General features: G+C 37.3%; 1 protein-coding gene across 4 annotated transcripts in view; it reads left to right on the forward strand.

The window, feature by feature from the left end:
• The window catches only part of CXADR (CXADR Ig-like cell adhesion molecule), a 55,602-nt gene extending 38,687 nt beyond the window's left edge, over positions 1–16,915 (forward strand). For 2 of the 4 annotated variants that reach the window (XM_059392172.1, XM_059392173.1), the window contains exons 8-9: positions 6,519–6,707; positions 16,517–16,915. In XM_059392172.1, the coding sequence (XP_059248155.1) occupies positions 6,519–6,662 (144 nt within the window). In that variant the 3' untranslated portion in view covers positions 6,663–6,707; positions 16,517–16,915. The remainder of the gene's footprint in view (positions 1–6,518; positions 6,708–16,516) is intronic. The other 2 variants (XM_059392174.1, XM_059392175.1) reach the window with 1 other exon arrangement.
• The last annotated feature ends 35 nt before the right edge of the window (positions 16,916–16,950 follow it).

Genomic DNA, 16,950 nt, shown 5'->3' on the forward strand with positions numbered 1-16,950 from the left:
ACAGTGAAGATTACTCTGTCGATCTAAATAGGAACTACGGTAAAAGGTGAATGTGTCCGCCTCTCTGAGATGTGGCTCTGAGTAATCAGACTCTCCCAGAAGCGCTTTCAGGTCCACACCGCTTACAGCCTGAGAACAGAGCTCGTAAAACGTCACCTGTGTGACCTGAGAAGACTGGCTGGGTAGGATTAAGTTTCAAGGACAGAGTTCAGTTTTATACTTACTTCTCCAGCTATTCTCATTGTAAATTTCAATTGATCCAAAAGTCAGATCGGTCAGGTACTGATAACTTCCCAAATAATTCTCAGCAATCATTCAGATGAGCTGGAAGTATTTCTTTTAGAATAACTTAGCAATCATCAAGCAATTCAACCAAAACTGGCTGTTCAAAGCATTACCATGAGAAAGCCAATCCTGGCCACTTCAGAACAGCCCTGCATCTTTGAGGAGAATCCATTTGATTCTGTTTGACACCTGAGACTTGACACCGTCTTTTTGAGTTACACAGGATCATTTGGAGAGAAATGGTACTGGCGAGGATGAGTTCTGTGCTTAGAATATGTAGTTCACTGGTGTTCTTTTTCTTATCGGCAGTTTGACCAGTATTCCCCTCTTTGAGAACCCCCCAAATTTCTTATCAATTATACTGATGACGAGTTTATTCAGGCAAATAACTTTCTTTAAATTTGGGCTATCTGCCATGGAGTGGTTACTTTGGAAACACAGTCTGAGTGTGTCTTGGGAGGGTTTAGTTGAAGAAATGCAGTTAGATTATGGATGTGAAGAAATACCTGATTTTGTTAAAATGCTAATTTTTAAGATTGAATTCTGGAAATTTGGAGCAAGTGAAGGGGCAAGTAAACATTTTGATTAAATATAGAAAGAACTCATTGCATGAAGTTGGATATTCAATTCTGTAACGTATGGCTTCTTAAAATAACTACTCTGTCTTTCTGTGTGCGTGGGGCATGTAAATTTGAAGTTCTATGAATGTTTAAGGTTCTTTCCTAATCTGTTCATCTCCACAGTGTTTAGGGCTGTCAGATGCCTTATTCCAGTGTGAACAGAAAAAACAAACATTTTATGTAGTTAATGCTTTGATGTGTCACGTAAGGAGTAGTTTGTAGAAAATGTTGGCACAACTTTAACTTTTTAGTGGCTTGTGACATTATATATATGTATATATATCTTCTTAAAATTCTTGTGTTTGGTAGTATAAATGTTCTGGGCAAGTTTTAATATATCAAATGCCTTTAGATAGTCTTGGGATAGAGGCAACACATTCTGCAGGTAGAGTTTTTACTCGTTTGCCTATTTTGACACTAAAAAAGGTCCATAACTGAGCACAAATTCTACAATGTTACAGAAGTAAGGAAAAATAATGAATAAACTTGTAAATTGTGGTTCTGTTTATCTTATATAGGGTGATATCACTAAACAATTTCTTCATCTAATCTCTTACTATTATTTAAAATCAAGCTTTTAAAAAATACTCTATTTTTTTAATTTTAAAAGTATGGTGAATATCAGTTGGATTTTTGGTTGTGAACACTAAAAGCTCCAATCAAGGAAGAACTCTGGATTTTCTGCTAACTTAATGCCATAAGTGTTAAGAGAACCACAATTTATTCACTTATTCTCATTCCTAACTGTGAACTTTTGGATAAATACACTTGTACTACTAAGAAAAAATATTTTGACACCTGACATATGCAAGTAGAGAATTGATAAGTGTCAGTTTCAAAATGATTTTGTATTTAAAGTTTCTGGCTTACGTATCCAATGGTGCAGATTTTGAAATTTGTAAAAAACAAAATTTGTTTAAAAAAAAAAACAAAAAAACTTGCTCTAGTTTTGTGACCTTGTGTACTTTTGAAATAAAATCAAGAAAGCAGTTTTCTGCCTCATGGTGTGGCTTTATTGTGCCTTTTTAAAAATGTCTACTTTATAAAACTTTAGTATGCGATTCCTCAGCGTTTCCTATTATATCCCCTTCTTGCATCCTTCTAAACAGAATAAAGATCAAACTGTCACACATCAATGAAAACATGTCAGACATTCTTATATTTCCCCACTCCTGTGCATTTATGTGACACCAAATAACATAGTATTTGGGGTTGAAGCCTCCACAAAGTTGTGTGATCTGTTCACAATTTATAGCGTTGACTCAAATTTGAGTTCTTGAAGAGTAGCCTTGAGTACGTAAATATCTAGTTGTGGTTTCAAGTTTTCTTGCTGATTCTAAACAAAGATTTCAGAAAAGAAAACGATGAGGTCGTAATACCTTTGTAAGAAGACATTTTTAGGGATGTTTTATTACGATAGAGTTTTTCAGGGTTAGCACCTGCAGAGCCTTTGGGCTAGATATTAGTCCTTTATTGTGAGGGGCTGTCCTTTGCCCTGTAGCATGTTGAGCAGCAGGCCTGGCCTCTTTCTTCCTCCCCGAGATGCGACAATCAAAAATGTCTCCAAACATTGCCACGTGCCCATCGGGGTGGAGGGCAAAATTACTCCAGTTGAGAACCCCTGGTTTATACTGAGGTGAAATTTTCTCCCCAGAGATGAAGAGGATTGGCCTTGCCATCAGACTTGTCTAAATTCTGCTTATGACTAAGTGCTTTCCTTAGCTTCGCTTTCCTGGTGTTTGAAATGGGGATAAAAATACTACATCCTGGGGGGTGCTGGTTCTAAGAGTGAACTACCGAGTAAAATTCAATGCCTCTCATTTAGACCATATTTTAACCCTGTAGCTCTAAAGGCCAGATCATATTTCTGGTTAAATAAGTACCAGATGGCAAAACTGATGAAATAGAGATAAGATTGAATATAAAATAATTTGTTTTTAGTTAAAAATGGTCTAGCTTTAAGCCTAAGGCGTAATCAAATGTAATTTCTAAATGTAATAAAGGCAGCAGTGAAAAGATCATGAAGCCAGTCCTGGGAACTCAGATCAGTTTTTCATGCTGGTGTTTCTGAAATCGAAATCAAGTGTGATGTGTTGTTTTGTTACTTAAGTGATTTTTCTAAATTTGATAACTATTTATAGAAAGAGTTGTTGCAGGAAAAAACAAAAAACAAAACTCTAGAGTGATCGAAGAACCACGAAGTAAATTTCAGGAAAAGTTCCTTGATGCATCAGTTTGCTTCTCGTTTTACTAGTGAGCTGTGAAAATTCTAACTAATGGAGAATGAAAAAGTGGGGAGAAGATGCAGGAAATTACAAGTAAAAACCAATCCTCTTGACCTGACATGAAAGATCTTTCCAGGTGCATTCCATGTCTCTGTGTTTTATTTTCTGCATGCCTTCAGGTGTGCCTTTGTGCCGTAGCCATGCTCCATAGCTAAGGGGCCACAGTTCCATACCTTTGTGAGTGTGTAATTTGTTAAGCCAGAGAACAGCCCCACCTTGCTTACCTGCCCTGCAAGTGCAAGTTCAGTCGTTTTTCCTGATTTCCACCCCTGCCCCTCACTTATAAATTAGGGGTGCATCTGGGCCCTCAGCTTCCCCAGTAAAGTCTTTTAGGGCCCAAATCCTTTGCATTCCAGTTGTTTAACCTGCTTAATACGCCCTTTTACAAGTTTGAAGTGGATTTACTCCCCTCTATCCTCAGTGCCTAACTCTCACTTGCATATTGCTCAATAAATGTTGAGTGAATTTTTTAAAACAAAACTGAGCCCATGGGGCAAGTCTGCGTTGATTTCGTATGTCTCCTACGTTCCATAAGAACTTCCCTGCTCGCTTCCAAAAAGACCATGTCTGGAGAGAAAGGTGGAGTGAGTATGTGTGGGGAGAGGAATGTACACGCGGCTCAAAAAGTTAACTTGCACGGGGGTGCCTGAGTGGCTCTGTTGGGATACCCGTCAGACTCTTGGTTTCGGCTCAGGTCATGATCTCACAGCTGTCGTGGGATCGAGCCCTGTGTCAGGCTCTATGCTCAGTGCAGAGTCTGCTTCAGATTCTCTCTCTCCCCCTCCCCTGCTCTTCCCACTCTAGGAAATAAATAAAATCTTTAAAATACAGTTAACTTGCACAAACACAGAAGGGGGTCCCCTGATCGAATAGGAGCAAACCTGGAGAAGTAGAGAAGCATTTTAGAAGGAAACTTGTAAAACCCTGCTGAGAGATGCTAAGTAGTCTGGAATGAAGTTAGTGACCGTTTTCTCACCAAGGTTATTTTGATAATTACTAATGGGAACCTCTGAATTGTCAGGAAACCCTTTGCAGATGACTGGTTTCCATGCTAAATCATTAATGGTGGTATGGTTTTTCTCTTGGGTTTCACAAACTTCCAGAAATATTGGAGTATGCCTTTAGAGAGGCCAAAAAAATTACATGCTTATTATCATTGCCTACTTGTGGTATATTAATATTTCTTAGTATCAGAATTCAGGGAGATGTGCTTAGATAACTAAGTTATCATTTCTTAGAAGATTTTAAGACCCTCACCCCCACTTCAAAAAAAGAATTTCAACTCTTCAGGTCTTTTAAAATAGTCCTCTGAAATGACTAGTCATTTATCATTAATTTCTGTGTATGATTGTATCAGTTTGCTAGGGCTGCCCATAACACAGTGGCACAGACTGGATTAAACAAATTTATTGCCTTGTGTCCCAGAGGCTAGATGTCCAGGATTTGGGTGTTGGCAAGATTGACCACTTTTGCTTTCAGGGGAAGATCTGTCCAGGTCACTGTCCTTAGCTTGTAAGGACACGTTGGCTGTCTTCTCTTTGTGTCTCTTTCCATCCTTTCCTCTCTGCCCACCCTGTTGACTTGACCTGATTCTAACTCACTGTAACTACAAGGATCTATTTCCAAATAAAGTTATATTCTAGGGTGCTGGGGACTAGGACTGCAACCTAGTTTTGGGGGCACACAGTTCAACCCACATCAGTAATAATGATTGGAAATTACAAAGAAGAACAAATGAAATAGTCAAAGTGGGCATGGAACACATGCCCAGAGAGTTTCTTTGCTTAATTTTTAGTGGTATAATAAAAATATCAGCACCTAAATAACCGTGCCAGCAGTTCTTGAATGCTTGTCCGTCTCCCCTCTCACCTCCCCCAGAAGTGTACTATTTCAAATCTGTATACAGATACGTATCTGTATCAAATATGGAGTGACCATATGTGCTGTTAACCTCATATCTTTTTTTTTTTTTTTTTTTTTTGGTCAAGGGAAAAAGTAGTTGATGACATGGTTATGGATTTGGCTTTTCTTATGAATCTTGCTGACAATATGAAACTGTTTTTCTGGGGAAATAGTTTTTAACCTCAGGAAGACGCGAGGAGGTGATCTGGACCACTTTGGCAGGGGACCGGGTGTGGGGGTGGGGCATGGAGAATCTACGTTATTGTGGAAGCAGATTCGTGGTCGTTTCTCTACACTCACCTATGATCTAGACAAGAGTTGATTAAAACTCTTCATTTCTAGGGGAATTTTCTTAAAGCATTTGGCTCACTCTCTTGCTCAAAAGCTTTCTTGGACAACCTCTAACTTAAAAGTTCAAACTCCAGCCTGATTTTAGACTTTCACAACTGGCCTTACACTGCCATACTTCTGTGCTTACTTACACTTGCATACACATATTTTGATTTTTAAATAAAGTTTTATATGAAATTTTAATTTTTTTAATTTTTTAATTTTTTAAGATTTTATTTATTTGACAGAGTCAGAGATAGTGAGAGAGAGAGATCTTGCAGGAACAGGGAGCAGAGGAAGAAGCAGACTCCCCACTGAGCAGGGAGCCCCACGGGGGGCACTTGATCCCAGGACCCTGAAATCTTGATGTGAGCCGAAGGCAGCCACCCAGCCAGCTGCCCAGGTGCCCCTATATGAAATTTTTAATTTAACAGATCCTCTCAGATTATTCTGCCTCTTTTTATCTTTTGTGTATCTACCTACCTAAAACCCTAGTCTTCAAAACTATATGTTGCATCATAGTGATACACTGTAACTTAACCAGTCTCCAGCTGAGGACCATTTAAATCGATACCATCCTTTTGATATAAGGAGTAAAATTATAAGCAGTATATTTGTATATACATTGTTTTGCAGGATATGATTCTATCCTTAAGGTAAATGTCTAGAGGAGGAGATGCTGAGTAAAAAATATTCTGTTAGCTATTACTAAAATACCTTCTTGTTACAGCAGCTTATGCTTGCCACAAATGAGAGTGCTTATCTTGGCCCAAATCCTCACTCATACTCTTAATCTAATTTTGTGATCGTCTTGATTTCTGAGAAGAAAATTATCTCATGGTTTAAAATTTCTATGTATCCACTTGATTATCTTTTCCTATGTTTAAAAGCCCTCTGTACTTTGGAGAACTGTGTTCATATGCTTTACTCATTTTTCTTTTGTATTATTTTGCTAATTTGGCAGAGTTCTTAAATATTAATAAAATGAGCCCTTGGTGATACGATTTTTGGGAGGCGGGGGCCAGGTTACCCTCTGTCTTTCACTCTGTGTATGGTCTTACCCTTTTCTGATCATGTAATCCTAACCCTTCCTCAGCCATCCTCAACCATTCTCCTGGTTCAACCTGACTTCTCCCGAAGCAAAGGATCACTTGGCTTTCCACGTTTATCTCCTCTCCTTAAGCAGATGTCAGGCCTTTCAGAGGTGGAACATCTTTACATCCAAATGATCAACACATAGATTCTCGGTGATCTCTGTTGATGAGGATAATTACAGCAGCTCTGGGTATGTTTGCATCAAGTCATTGCCACACAGACTCCATCACAGTGTGGTTTTTTCTCAGTTTATCTGTGTTTCTTCAAGTTGCTGGTGTTTGGGCTCACAGCAGTTTCATGGTGTCCGCACAAAACTACATTCATGAAGAAAATGAGTTATCTGGCACTTGGAAAGAAGAGTTGTCTAGGCCCTGGGTTAGGTCAGCTCTCACACACTATTCCAAGCTGAATGTTGGCTTACTGGCACTGTGCTCTTTTAATGTTGCTAAGTAGGACATTTTCCCTGTCACGTAGTCCCAGAACTGTCAACAGTGAGGAACATTTCTAGGGAACAGTAGAATGACCTTGCAATTTTCTTTTTAAAGATTTATGAATTCATTTTAGAGAGAGCACGAGGTGGAGGAGAGTAGAGGAAGCAGGAAGCCTGATGCGAGGCTCAGCCTCACAACCCTGAGGTCATGACCTGAACAGAAATCAAGAGTCAGACCCTTTACTGACTGAGCCACCCAGGCGCCCCGACCTGGCAAGTCTAAGAGGAGAGTGTGGTTATAGAAGATCCCAATGACTGACCCAGAACCTGTTGGAAAAATTACAGTCCTCTGACATTCAGCCTCCACTAGTCCTTTGATCTAACAAGAAGGGGACCTTTTGTGTGTTCACAGAAACACAGAACACAAAGTAAAATAAGTACATGGAAAATAATCTACCAATTTAAAGATACTACGTGCCATGCCCAGGACAGGGTAGAGATATACACTGGATAGTAGCCAACAGGGCTGGTGGCATGTTTATATAGGTTTGATTTAAACTTTTTGCAATATGGGCAAAAGATTTGTGATTTAGTTAAGAAAATTGACATGGCAATTTGTTTTGTAAAAACAGAACAACCCAAAATATCCATAGGCTATATTATCTAGTCCAGCATTATTTTATGAAAAAACCGAGATTCAGAAAGGTTTCAATTCCCCAAGTCACATAGTTAGGAACAAAATCCAGGTCTCCTGACTCCTGGTCTAGTATTTTTCTAAGAACCTCCGGTGCTTGGCAGTCTGGGCCCTGTGAAAACCATATGAAAAGAAAGAAAATGGAAGAGTGTATGGCTCTCTCTCATCGCTCATTGCTCCCAGCAATATCAAGCAGGCAGAAGGCCAGTGGAAAAGAGCAGACTCTGGCCTAACGAGGGCTTTCTGGCCCTTGCTAAACATGGTCACCAGTGCCCAGGGCACACTGAGCGTTGACAGATGCACTCTTCTTCCAGATAGAGTGAAGCTCCTGCTGGGGGTTACGACTGGAGGGCTCATTGTTCTACGAAGCCCGTTTATGCTAATGTTACATTGCTGATTACATAACTGAAGTAAATTGTACATATCAGCTGTACTAGATATGGTGGAGACAACTTATTTAAGGAAATGATTCTGTTGGCACATAGCTTCAAACTATGTTTTCTTTCAACTACAGAGAAACTAGACTTTCAATTAGGGTCAGTATATTATAGATGTAGGTTATAGGAGAAAGAAACCATAACTCCTAGCAATAGACCCATGTGTATATTTTTTTAAGATTGTATTTGAGAGATAGCTTGAGTTGGGGGTGGGGCTGGAAGGAGAGGTGCAGAGGGAGAGGGAGAAGCAGGCTCCCCACTGAGCAGGGAGCCCAACCAGGGGTGCGGTGGGGGCGTGGAAGGGTGGAGGGATGGGGGGCTCCATTGCAGGACTCTGGGATCGTGACCTGAGTGGAGGTCAGATGCTTAACCCACTGAGCCATCCAGGTGCCCAACAAACCCATATTCTAAGAAAAATTATAAATTTGGTGACAAAGTATATTTATATATTTTAAGCATTTTAAAATATATAAGGGATACACTATTTTTAATGGTTTTCCACTTAAAACTTTTTGATTGGCACTCCCTATTGTGTCAAGGGAGCGAGATTTTATTGTAAACCTGAATGCCAAATCCCTGTCAGATCCTGTATTTTAACTTTTTGTGTATTCCCTCAGATTTCACAGTATCAAGCATCACAAATGGTATCTTCAAAATTTTTAACTCTTACTCTCAATGTCAGATTTTAAACACAGTCTGTCTTATCACTGGGAAACATGAAATAGATTTCACTTAGGTGACAAAACTAAATTTCACATTTTTCATGTTCCAGTCATTTTAGACAAATTTCAAAAATTTTAAATACTTTCATTTTTAATCAGTAAATTTAATTTCACTTCTTTAGTAGAAATGCTTGATGGATGATTTATAAGATGCAGAAACATTTTTTTCTACTGAACTTAGGGAAACAATCACAGGCTTATTACTTACTAACTCTAAAATATTATCATCTATCCACTTCCTATATGAATTCAAAAAGTTAGCAGTTCTGGTACATGATCAAATTAAGCTCTAGGCCAAAGGTGGGGGTTGAACTCAGCACCTGGAGATAAGAGTCAGAGGATCCAACAACTGCGCCAGCCAGGTGCCCTTCAACTTGTCCATTTATTCCTAAACTTGAAAGGAATACTCTGCTATACCAAAGCCCACTCCAACAAAGCTGGTATATATTTAGATATATGACTGAAGACATTTCCAAAAGAGATCTGTAGTTTAATATCTAATGGTAAAGATCGGTTGAGTCACATACATGTGAATACCATGAAACCACTAAAAACCATGTTTTAGAAAAAAAAGTACATAAGAAAATGTTTCACATTTTCAAATTGTGTGACCATAAAATGAATGTGTTTCGTAATACAGCATATTGGAGTATACAAAGTAAAAGCTCCTTTTTATAAACATCCCCATCTATTAAAATATTAATATTGGTTAACTCTGTGGGAGGATTATAGGTGATTAATGCTCATTCTCTGTGCTTTTAGGTATTTTTTTTTCTTAAAAGTATATTACTTTTGTTGACAGAAAAATAATTCTAATAAAGAAATGTTTGAGGTTGCCTGGGTGGCTCAGTGGGTTAAGCCACTGCCTTCAGCTCAGGTCATGATCTCAGGGTCCTGGGATCGAGTCCCACATCTGGGCTCTCTGCTCAGCAGGGAGCCTGTTTCCTCCTCTCTCTCTCTCTGCCTACCTCTCTACCTTCTTGTGATCTCTCTCTGTCAAATAAATAAATAAAATCTTTAAAAAAAAAAAAAAAAGAAATGTTTGAATAAGTATGGCATTCTTAGAAGTCCCCATTAGCAATGACAATTCTACATGAGGATCCGTAGGAAAAGCAGTGGTTTAACTTGAAAAAACTTAAAAAGTTTAAAAGAAAACACTTATAATCATTAAAATAATCAAAAAACTTATAATCAAAAAACTTATAATCATTAAAAAACTAAACTGTAGGCAGTAGCACTTCTCATGGAAAAGGGAAATGAACTACAAATACAGCCTTCCACTTCTAAGTTGGAAAAAAATATCTGATGCCCTCTTGTGGCCAATAATTTTAATAAGGTAGTTTTTTCTTTTTCATTCAAATCAGTCTAACAGAATAACACCAAAATGTCTATTCAGTTGCTTTCTAAATGACAAATAATGCTCACATAGTATTCTTAACAACTTAGTCTATTTTCCCAACATGTGTCCTGGAGTTATACTACCAGGATTTGAAACCCTGATAATTTAGGTCACCTGAGGCAACATACTTGAATACTCTCAAGACAGTTTCCTCATGTGTAAGATGAGAATAGTAAGACATACGTACGTTTATCTTAGAATGGACTGGTAGTACCTGTCAGACAATATGGTGAACATCTACCCACGAGTAGACACAAACTGTTCTCTTACTGGTCTCCTATTCTTATGTAGTATGAATGAACTATCATCTTTTAATATGGCAAATGCTCTTGCTGCATCAATTGTACATTTTTATACATTTGCAAAAGTGTTTCCATAGGTTATCTTCTAGGTATGTAGAGTTTGAATTATGGGGTTAAGAGAATATATGCATTAAAAAACATTGACAGTATCAAATTGTCTTCTACAAAGAATGCAAACCACAGTCTTTCCTGTGTTTGTCAACGTGTTAGCCGAAAAATGGTATTTTTCGGATTCAACTTGTTTGAATGGATTCAACTTGTTTCCCTTGTCATTAGTGTGCCATTAGCACATTTTCTGTTTTTAGCCATTTTCATCTCTTTATAGTTATTTAGCTCTGCTAAATAATTATATGTAGGGGCACCTGAGTGGCTCAGTTTGTTGGGTGACTTCGGCTCAGGTCATGATCCTGGAGCCGCGGGATCGAGTCCCACATTGGGCTCCCTGCTCACAGGGAGTCTGCCTCTCCTTCTGACCTTCCCCTTCTCATACTTTCTCTCTCTCATTCTCTCCCTCTCAAATAAATAAAATCTTTAAAAATAATTAATTAATCATATGTAGGAACTTTTCATATTCTCAGAATAGTAATTCATTTTCTTTTAAACGTGCTGTAGAGGGCACCTGGGTGGCTCAGTAGGTTAAGTCTCTGCCTTCAGCTCGGGTCATGATCCCAAGATACTGGGATCGAGCCCCTCATTGGGCTCTCTGCTCAGCAGGGAGCCTGCTTCCTGCCCCCCACCTGCCTGCCTCTGCCTACTTGTGATCTCTCTCTGTCAAATAAATAAATAAAATCTTTAAAAATATAAAGAAAAATAAACATGCTGTGGAAATTTTCTCTTTGGAGTTACTTTTAGTTTTATGATGCCTTTTATATGCAGCTTACTTTTAAAATTCCAAACCACCAACGTTCCTGTTAAAATTGGGGAAAGTTTCATAAGCTAAAATTAGTAAATATCTCCCTTTATATTTTATATTACTACTTTTACAGTTTCATAATTAACATTTTATCTTTAACCTATCTGGAATATATTTTTATAGCTTAGGGTAGGAATTTAGTTTTTAAAAAATGCATACAGGGGTGTCTGGCTGGCTCAGTCAGAGAAACATGTGACTCTTGATCCTGGGTTGTGAGTTTGAGCCCCATGGGTGTAGAGATTATTTTTAAAAAAGACTTTGAGGTGCCTGGGTGGCTCAGTCAGTTAAGCCTCCGCCTTCAGGTCCTGATCCCAGGATCCTGGGATCTAACCCTGTGTCTGGCTCCCTGCTCCACCATGAATCTGCTTGTCCCTTGCCCTCTGTTCTGCTCATGTTCTCTGTCCTCTCTCTCAATTAAATAACATCTTAAAAAATAAATAAATAAATTGAAAATTTTGACTTAAAAAAATTTTTTTTTAAAGATTTATTTATTTATTTGACAGAGAGAGATCACAAGTAGGCAGAGAGGCAGGCAGAGAGAGAGGAGGAAGCAGGCTCCCTGCCGAGCAGAGAGCCCGATGTGGGACTCGATCCCAGGACCCTGAGATCATGACCCGAGCCGAAGGCAGCAGCTTAACCCACTGAGCCAGCCAGGCGCCCGACTTAAAAATTTTTTTAAATGCGTAGCCAAATAATTCACTATTAATTTTGTATTAGTGAATTATTTTCAATTTGAAGTCACATTCACCATATATTAAACTTTTGTTCCTGGTTGTGCTCTTCTAATCGTTTCACTGTTCATTGTTCAGTCTTATGTTATACTTTTGAGTATATATTGAGAAATCATGTAAAAGGAAAAACTGAATACTCCCTGTCCATTGTTCTTTAAAAAAATAATTCTTGACTATTTTTGAGAATTATTCTTCCATGTAAACTTAAAATCAGGGTTTCATGTTTGATTACAATTTTATCAGACTTTTAATTATGATTTATATTGACTTTACATATTAACTTGAAAAGTTAAGTTTCCATACTGTTGAGTCAATTTAGAAATACAGCATATTCTTCTCGTTGGTTTTCTTTTTGTAAATTTTTATAAATTCTTCTCCGTTTGACTGACTCACTCCTTTCTGTTGTTAATTTCCAGGTACTTAGTACTGTTTCTTAATTATAGAGGTTTTCTCTGACAAAGCAGTATTTTAAATTTTTCTTATGAAATTAGTATTAGTTACATATAACTGGGAACAGTGGAGGAAAAGTATATAAAACTACCACTCTATTACAAACATTTATTATTTTGAAATATTTCCAAAATAGACACAGTATGATCGACAAACAAAAATTTTAACCACACTGCAATCCTTTAATTCAGAAATGTAATAGACTGCCCATGAAACATACATGCAATTTGGTTATCAATGTTATATTTGTATTTGCTAAAAATAAATCCACCAAACTTGTCTTAAATTAAGTACTCATAAAAAATGTTTTGTTTCTCTGCCTCTCTAGTTTCAAAGTAATAATGCTCGGTATAAAAGCCTTTTTTAAAAGATTTTATTTTATTTGACTGACAGAGATCACAAGTAAGCAGAGAGGCAGGCAGAGAGAGAGAAGTTCCCCTTCTCTCTCTCTGCCTGCCTCTCTGATTACTGGAATCTGGCTCCCTGCTGAGCAGAGAGCCCAATGCGGGACCCATCCCAGGACCCCGGGGTCATTATCTGAGCCAAAGGCAGAGGCTCTAACCCACTGAGCCAGCCGGGCGCCCTCAGTATAAAAGTCTGATATATACAACCTAGAAAAATAAAGTTCTCTGTATCTGACCCTTTGCCCTGCCTCTGAGATCACTAGCTACTGTCAATTTGGTATTTTTTTCTAGATAGTTTTTGGCACCCTCATAGAACTATTTTTCTTCTCCAATTTGCAGTTATTTCCAGTTTTCAACATTTTATTCTCTGTCATTACAATTTTTTTAATAGCTACATGGTATTTTCCATAGTATTTTCTTGAATAGATGTTCAGATTTTACTTAACTGTTTACTTGTTGGCTGCTTGGAGTTTAGTTGTTTTGGCCACTCACAATTTTGCAATAAATACTTACTTTTGTAAGTAATGGCCCCCTTGTTTGAGTATTTCTGAAGACAGATTCCTGGAAGTAGTTTCTTGGTCAAAAGATACGCACATTTACATTTTTAACTGCCCTTCAAAAATGGTGGCACTTAAAAGCCAAATTATGGATGTCTACATCATAATCCTTGGCATTTTCAAGACCTGTGAAATTTAAGCAAGGCTCCAATTAGTAACTTATGGGACTCGTTTCTGTAACAAGTCACTCCTTTGAGGGTAAAAACAATGAAGTTTAGCACTTCTATCTATGCTGATCATGTGCTTTAAGGAAAAACATCAAACCACACTAATTGCAGTGGTGTATTTGCTACAAGTACTAATGGTGAATTTGCTTCTGACAAGGATTAGAGGGCATTTTCATGTCATTCCTTATGTTATCCTTTAAATTATGTGAAAGAACAAAGGAATCTGGAAGGTGCCTAATGCTATAAATTGGGAGACAGACCATACTTTCTGCGGTGAATAAAGTGTGTACATTTTTTACAGGAATCACTGAAGCCTTTTCTTGAATTAGTGCTTGCATGACAATGTCCCAGTATAATAAGCCGATGTTCCATCAGTAATGTAGGGATATTGTTTCCCTTCAGACCTCAGTATTACTGCCTTTCACAACTGGAATACAGACTCCCGAGGGTATTATGAGAACACTGAATTCCACGTTAACTCACCAAATACTTGGTAACTTAAAGAAGTTAAAGCCTGTGATAAACTTGGGCCTTAGTAATACCATTACTTCTCTATGAGTGATCTTTCCCCTGGATCTGTCATTGGTACAGTTCGCTTTGTCATCTCAGACCTGTCAAGTACACTGTATTTCCTATTGCAATTTGATTTATAGTTTCAAACAAATAAAATGTTATTAGTCCCTTTTCAGAAACATCTGAATGGTTTGTAAGAACTTTGCCAAGGCTTTATTGTTAATCAGCAGATATTTTAATGTCTTGTATCCTCACTTGCTTCATCTAATCTTTGCATGTTACTCTTTTTCAAATCTTGGCTTGATACTAAAACTTCTCACAGTATTTTAAGTAATGAACTGAACCAACGTACCATCAACCAGGGGCTTTACAAAACCCAGGTTGGTTTGAGTCAAGATTTCATTTCTTAGCTTTCTGTTGTCTTGGGCATTTTTAAACTCCTGAGAGTCCTTACCTAAATTGGGGTAATAATGGTACCGACCTCATGGGGTTATGAGGATTAAATAAGTTATTGGCACATAGATGTGAAAATTTTTATAACTTATTTCATGTTGCCTGTAAAATGGAGAGAATGGCTGCTCTGGCAAAGGAAATGTAAACACATGATAGTGTTTAAGTTTTGCTTCTTTCCAATCATCCAGTAAGAAATCACTTTCACAGTGATAGTTGAGTAGAAATCAACATAAATACTTTATTAATCTTAGACTAAAATCATTAAGTTTGCTTAAAAGTTAAATATATTAAGATAAATAGTACACTGAAAAACTGGAAATAAGCACTTTAGTATTGATATGATAGAACTTACCAAAAGAATTTGTATTTTTTAACTATTAAAATTTTCATGTCCAAGTTTTATCTCTGAATTCAGAGCTTTGCAGTTATACTACAAAGTTAAGATGGAGAATTAAAACAAATTATCATCATTCAGTCACAAATCAGTTCTGTTTGAAACAGCCTCAAAAGGAACCTGAAATTATGCAGCAATATTGTCTTCATTAGAGCAGCCCTACGTTGTCTAAGGGAGACAGACTTGGAGATGTCCTAGAGTCCTAAATACCATTAAGACTTTGACAAATGGGGCGCCTGGGTGGCTCAGTCATTAACCATCTGCCTTTGGCTCAGGTCATGATCCCAGAGTCCTGAGATGGAGCCCCACATGGGGCAGGAAGCCCGCTTCTCCCTTTTCTACTCCCCTTGCTTGTGTTCCCTCTCTCGCTGTGTCTCCCTCTGTCAAATGAATAAATAAAGCCTTAAAAAAAAGTTTGGCAAAATTGTACCCCATGCTTACTAGACTTAATTTAGGACTGATACAAAGATGGCTTTTTTCATTAGGAATGGATTGGAAAAGCTGTATTGATGAGTTTTCTTTTGCTTTAAATAAATAACATTTCTAACTTCCCACCTCTAACAAGCTGGGAGGCTGGATATCAATCAAAGGGCAAAATCTACAGGTATTATGTCTAATACACAGTCAAATGCGAAATTAGTCTTTTTCCCAAGGCACTCAGCCATTTAGCTGTCAGCACTACTGAATAAGAGATTTAGGTTTTATAGTAATCAAATGTGGAAAGAAAAATCTGGTTACTAGATGTGTGCCAAAAATACTTCCCTTCTTGACAGTACGGCTATTATGCTTCTAATTTTTCCAACAAGCTTCTAACTACAACATGAGCAAACTAAAAGAACAAATGCTGACTTCATGATAAAAATACTTGAAACCTGCCACCTTTACAACTGCACACAATCTGTCATCACACAAAACTCTCAACATGTTAAAAACATTTTCAAACTTAAAACTAATCTTCCTGTGATGCCAGTTAGAAAATATGGTTGTTTGAATAGGCATTCATTATCTACTTCAAGAAAAAGGATTATGATGGTTTGAAATATATCAAAAGATACATGTAGTTTATCAAAGATAATATTAAAACTAGAAAAAAGTCTATACAGTTTAAAAAGTTTCCTACTGAGGATGCAGAATTTAAATTCCACATATTCTCAAACCTTTGGGCTATATGCATCCTTATGATTTGTGCACTTCTCTGGTACTCGATACTTAAATAGAAATTTATCAGAAAAAATGACAACAGGGATATTTGGAATAGCCAAGGCCTTCTAATGACTTACTAGAGAGCTGTGATTTTTCTGACAAGTCAAATAACTTTTGACTAGAATAAAGACACGGGTAACAGGAAAAAAAGTATTTATCTTCTTTTTTAAAAAATTTAATTTGGTGGGAAAAAATTCCAAATTCTTATATCTCTCTCTCTCTTTTTGTAGTTCAAGTATGCTTACAAGACTGATGGCATTACGGTGGTATAAATATGAAGGACTACTGAAGAATCTGAATGAAGTACTGTACTATTTGGCTTTATTTCAGACATCTATTAAAGACTGTCTCATATGTTGGAAAAAAAAGCACAAGAATAGAAATGTAAGAACATTTCTGCTTTATGCAGTGGCATTAGGAATGTAAGTCAGATGCCATATCAAAATTGATACAGGCTAAATTCTTAGGAAAATCCTATCTATAGCAACTTTGATGGCTGAAAGATGTTTTACTGTATTTACATTTTCAATTAGTACTACTAATAAACTATAGATTTTTATATGCACATTTTTGATACGGCTGACTTGGGGAAAGTTATGGTTAATAAAAAGTTGATTTTTTAAAATAAAGTTTTATTTTTTTTTCTTTGCTTAGTATTCAAACA

Source organism: Mustela nigripes, chromosome 2 (genome assembly GCF_022355385.1).
Source record: "Mustela nigripes isolate SB6536 chromosome 2, MUSNIG.SB6536, whole genome shotgun sequence".
NCBI lineage: Eukaryota > Metazoa > Chordata > Mammalia > Carnivora > Mustelidae > Mustela > Mustela nigripes.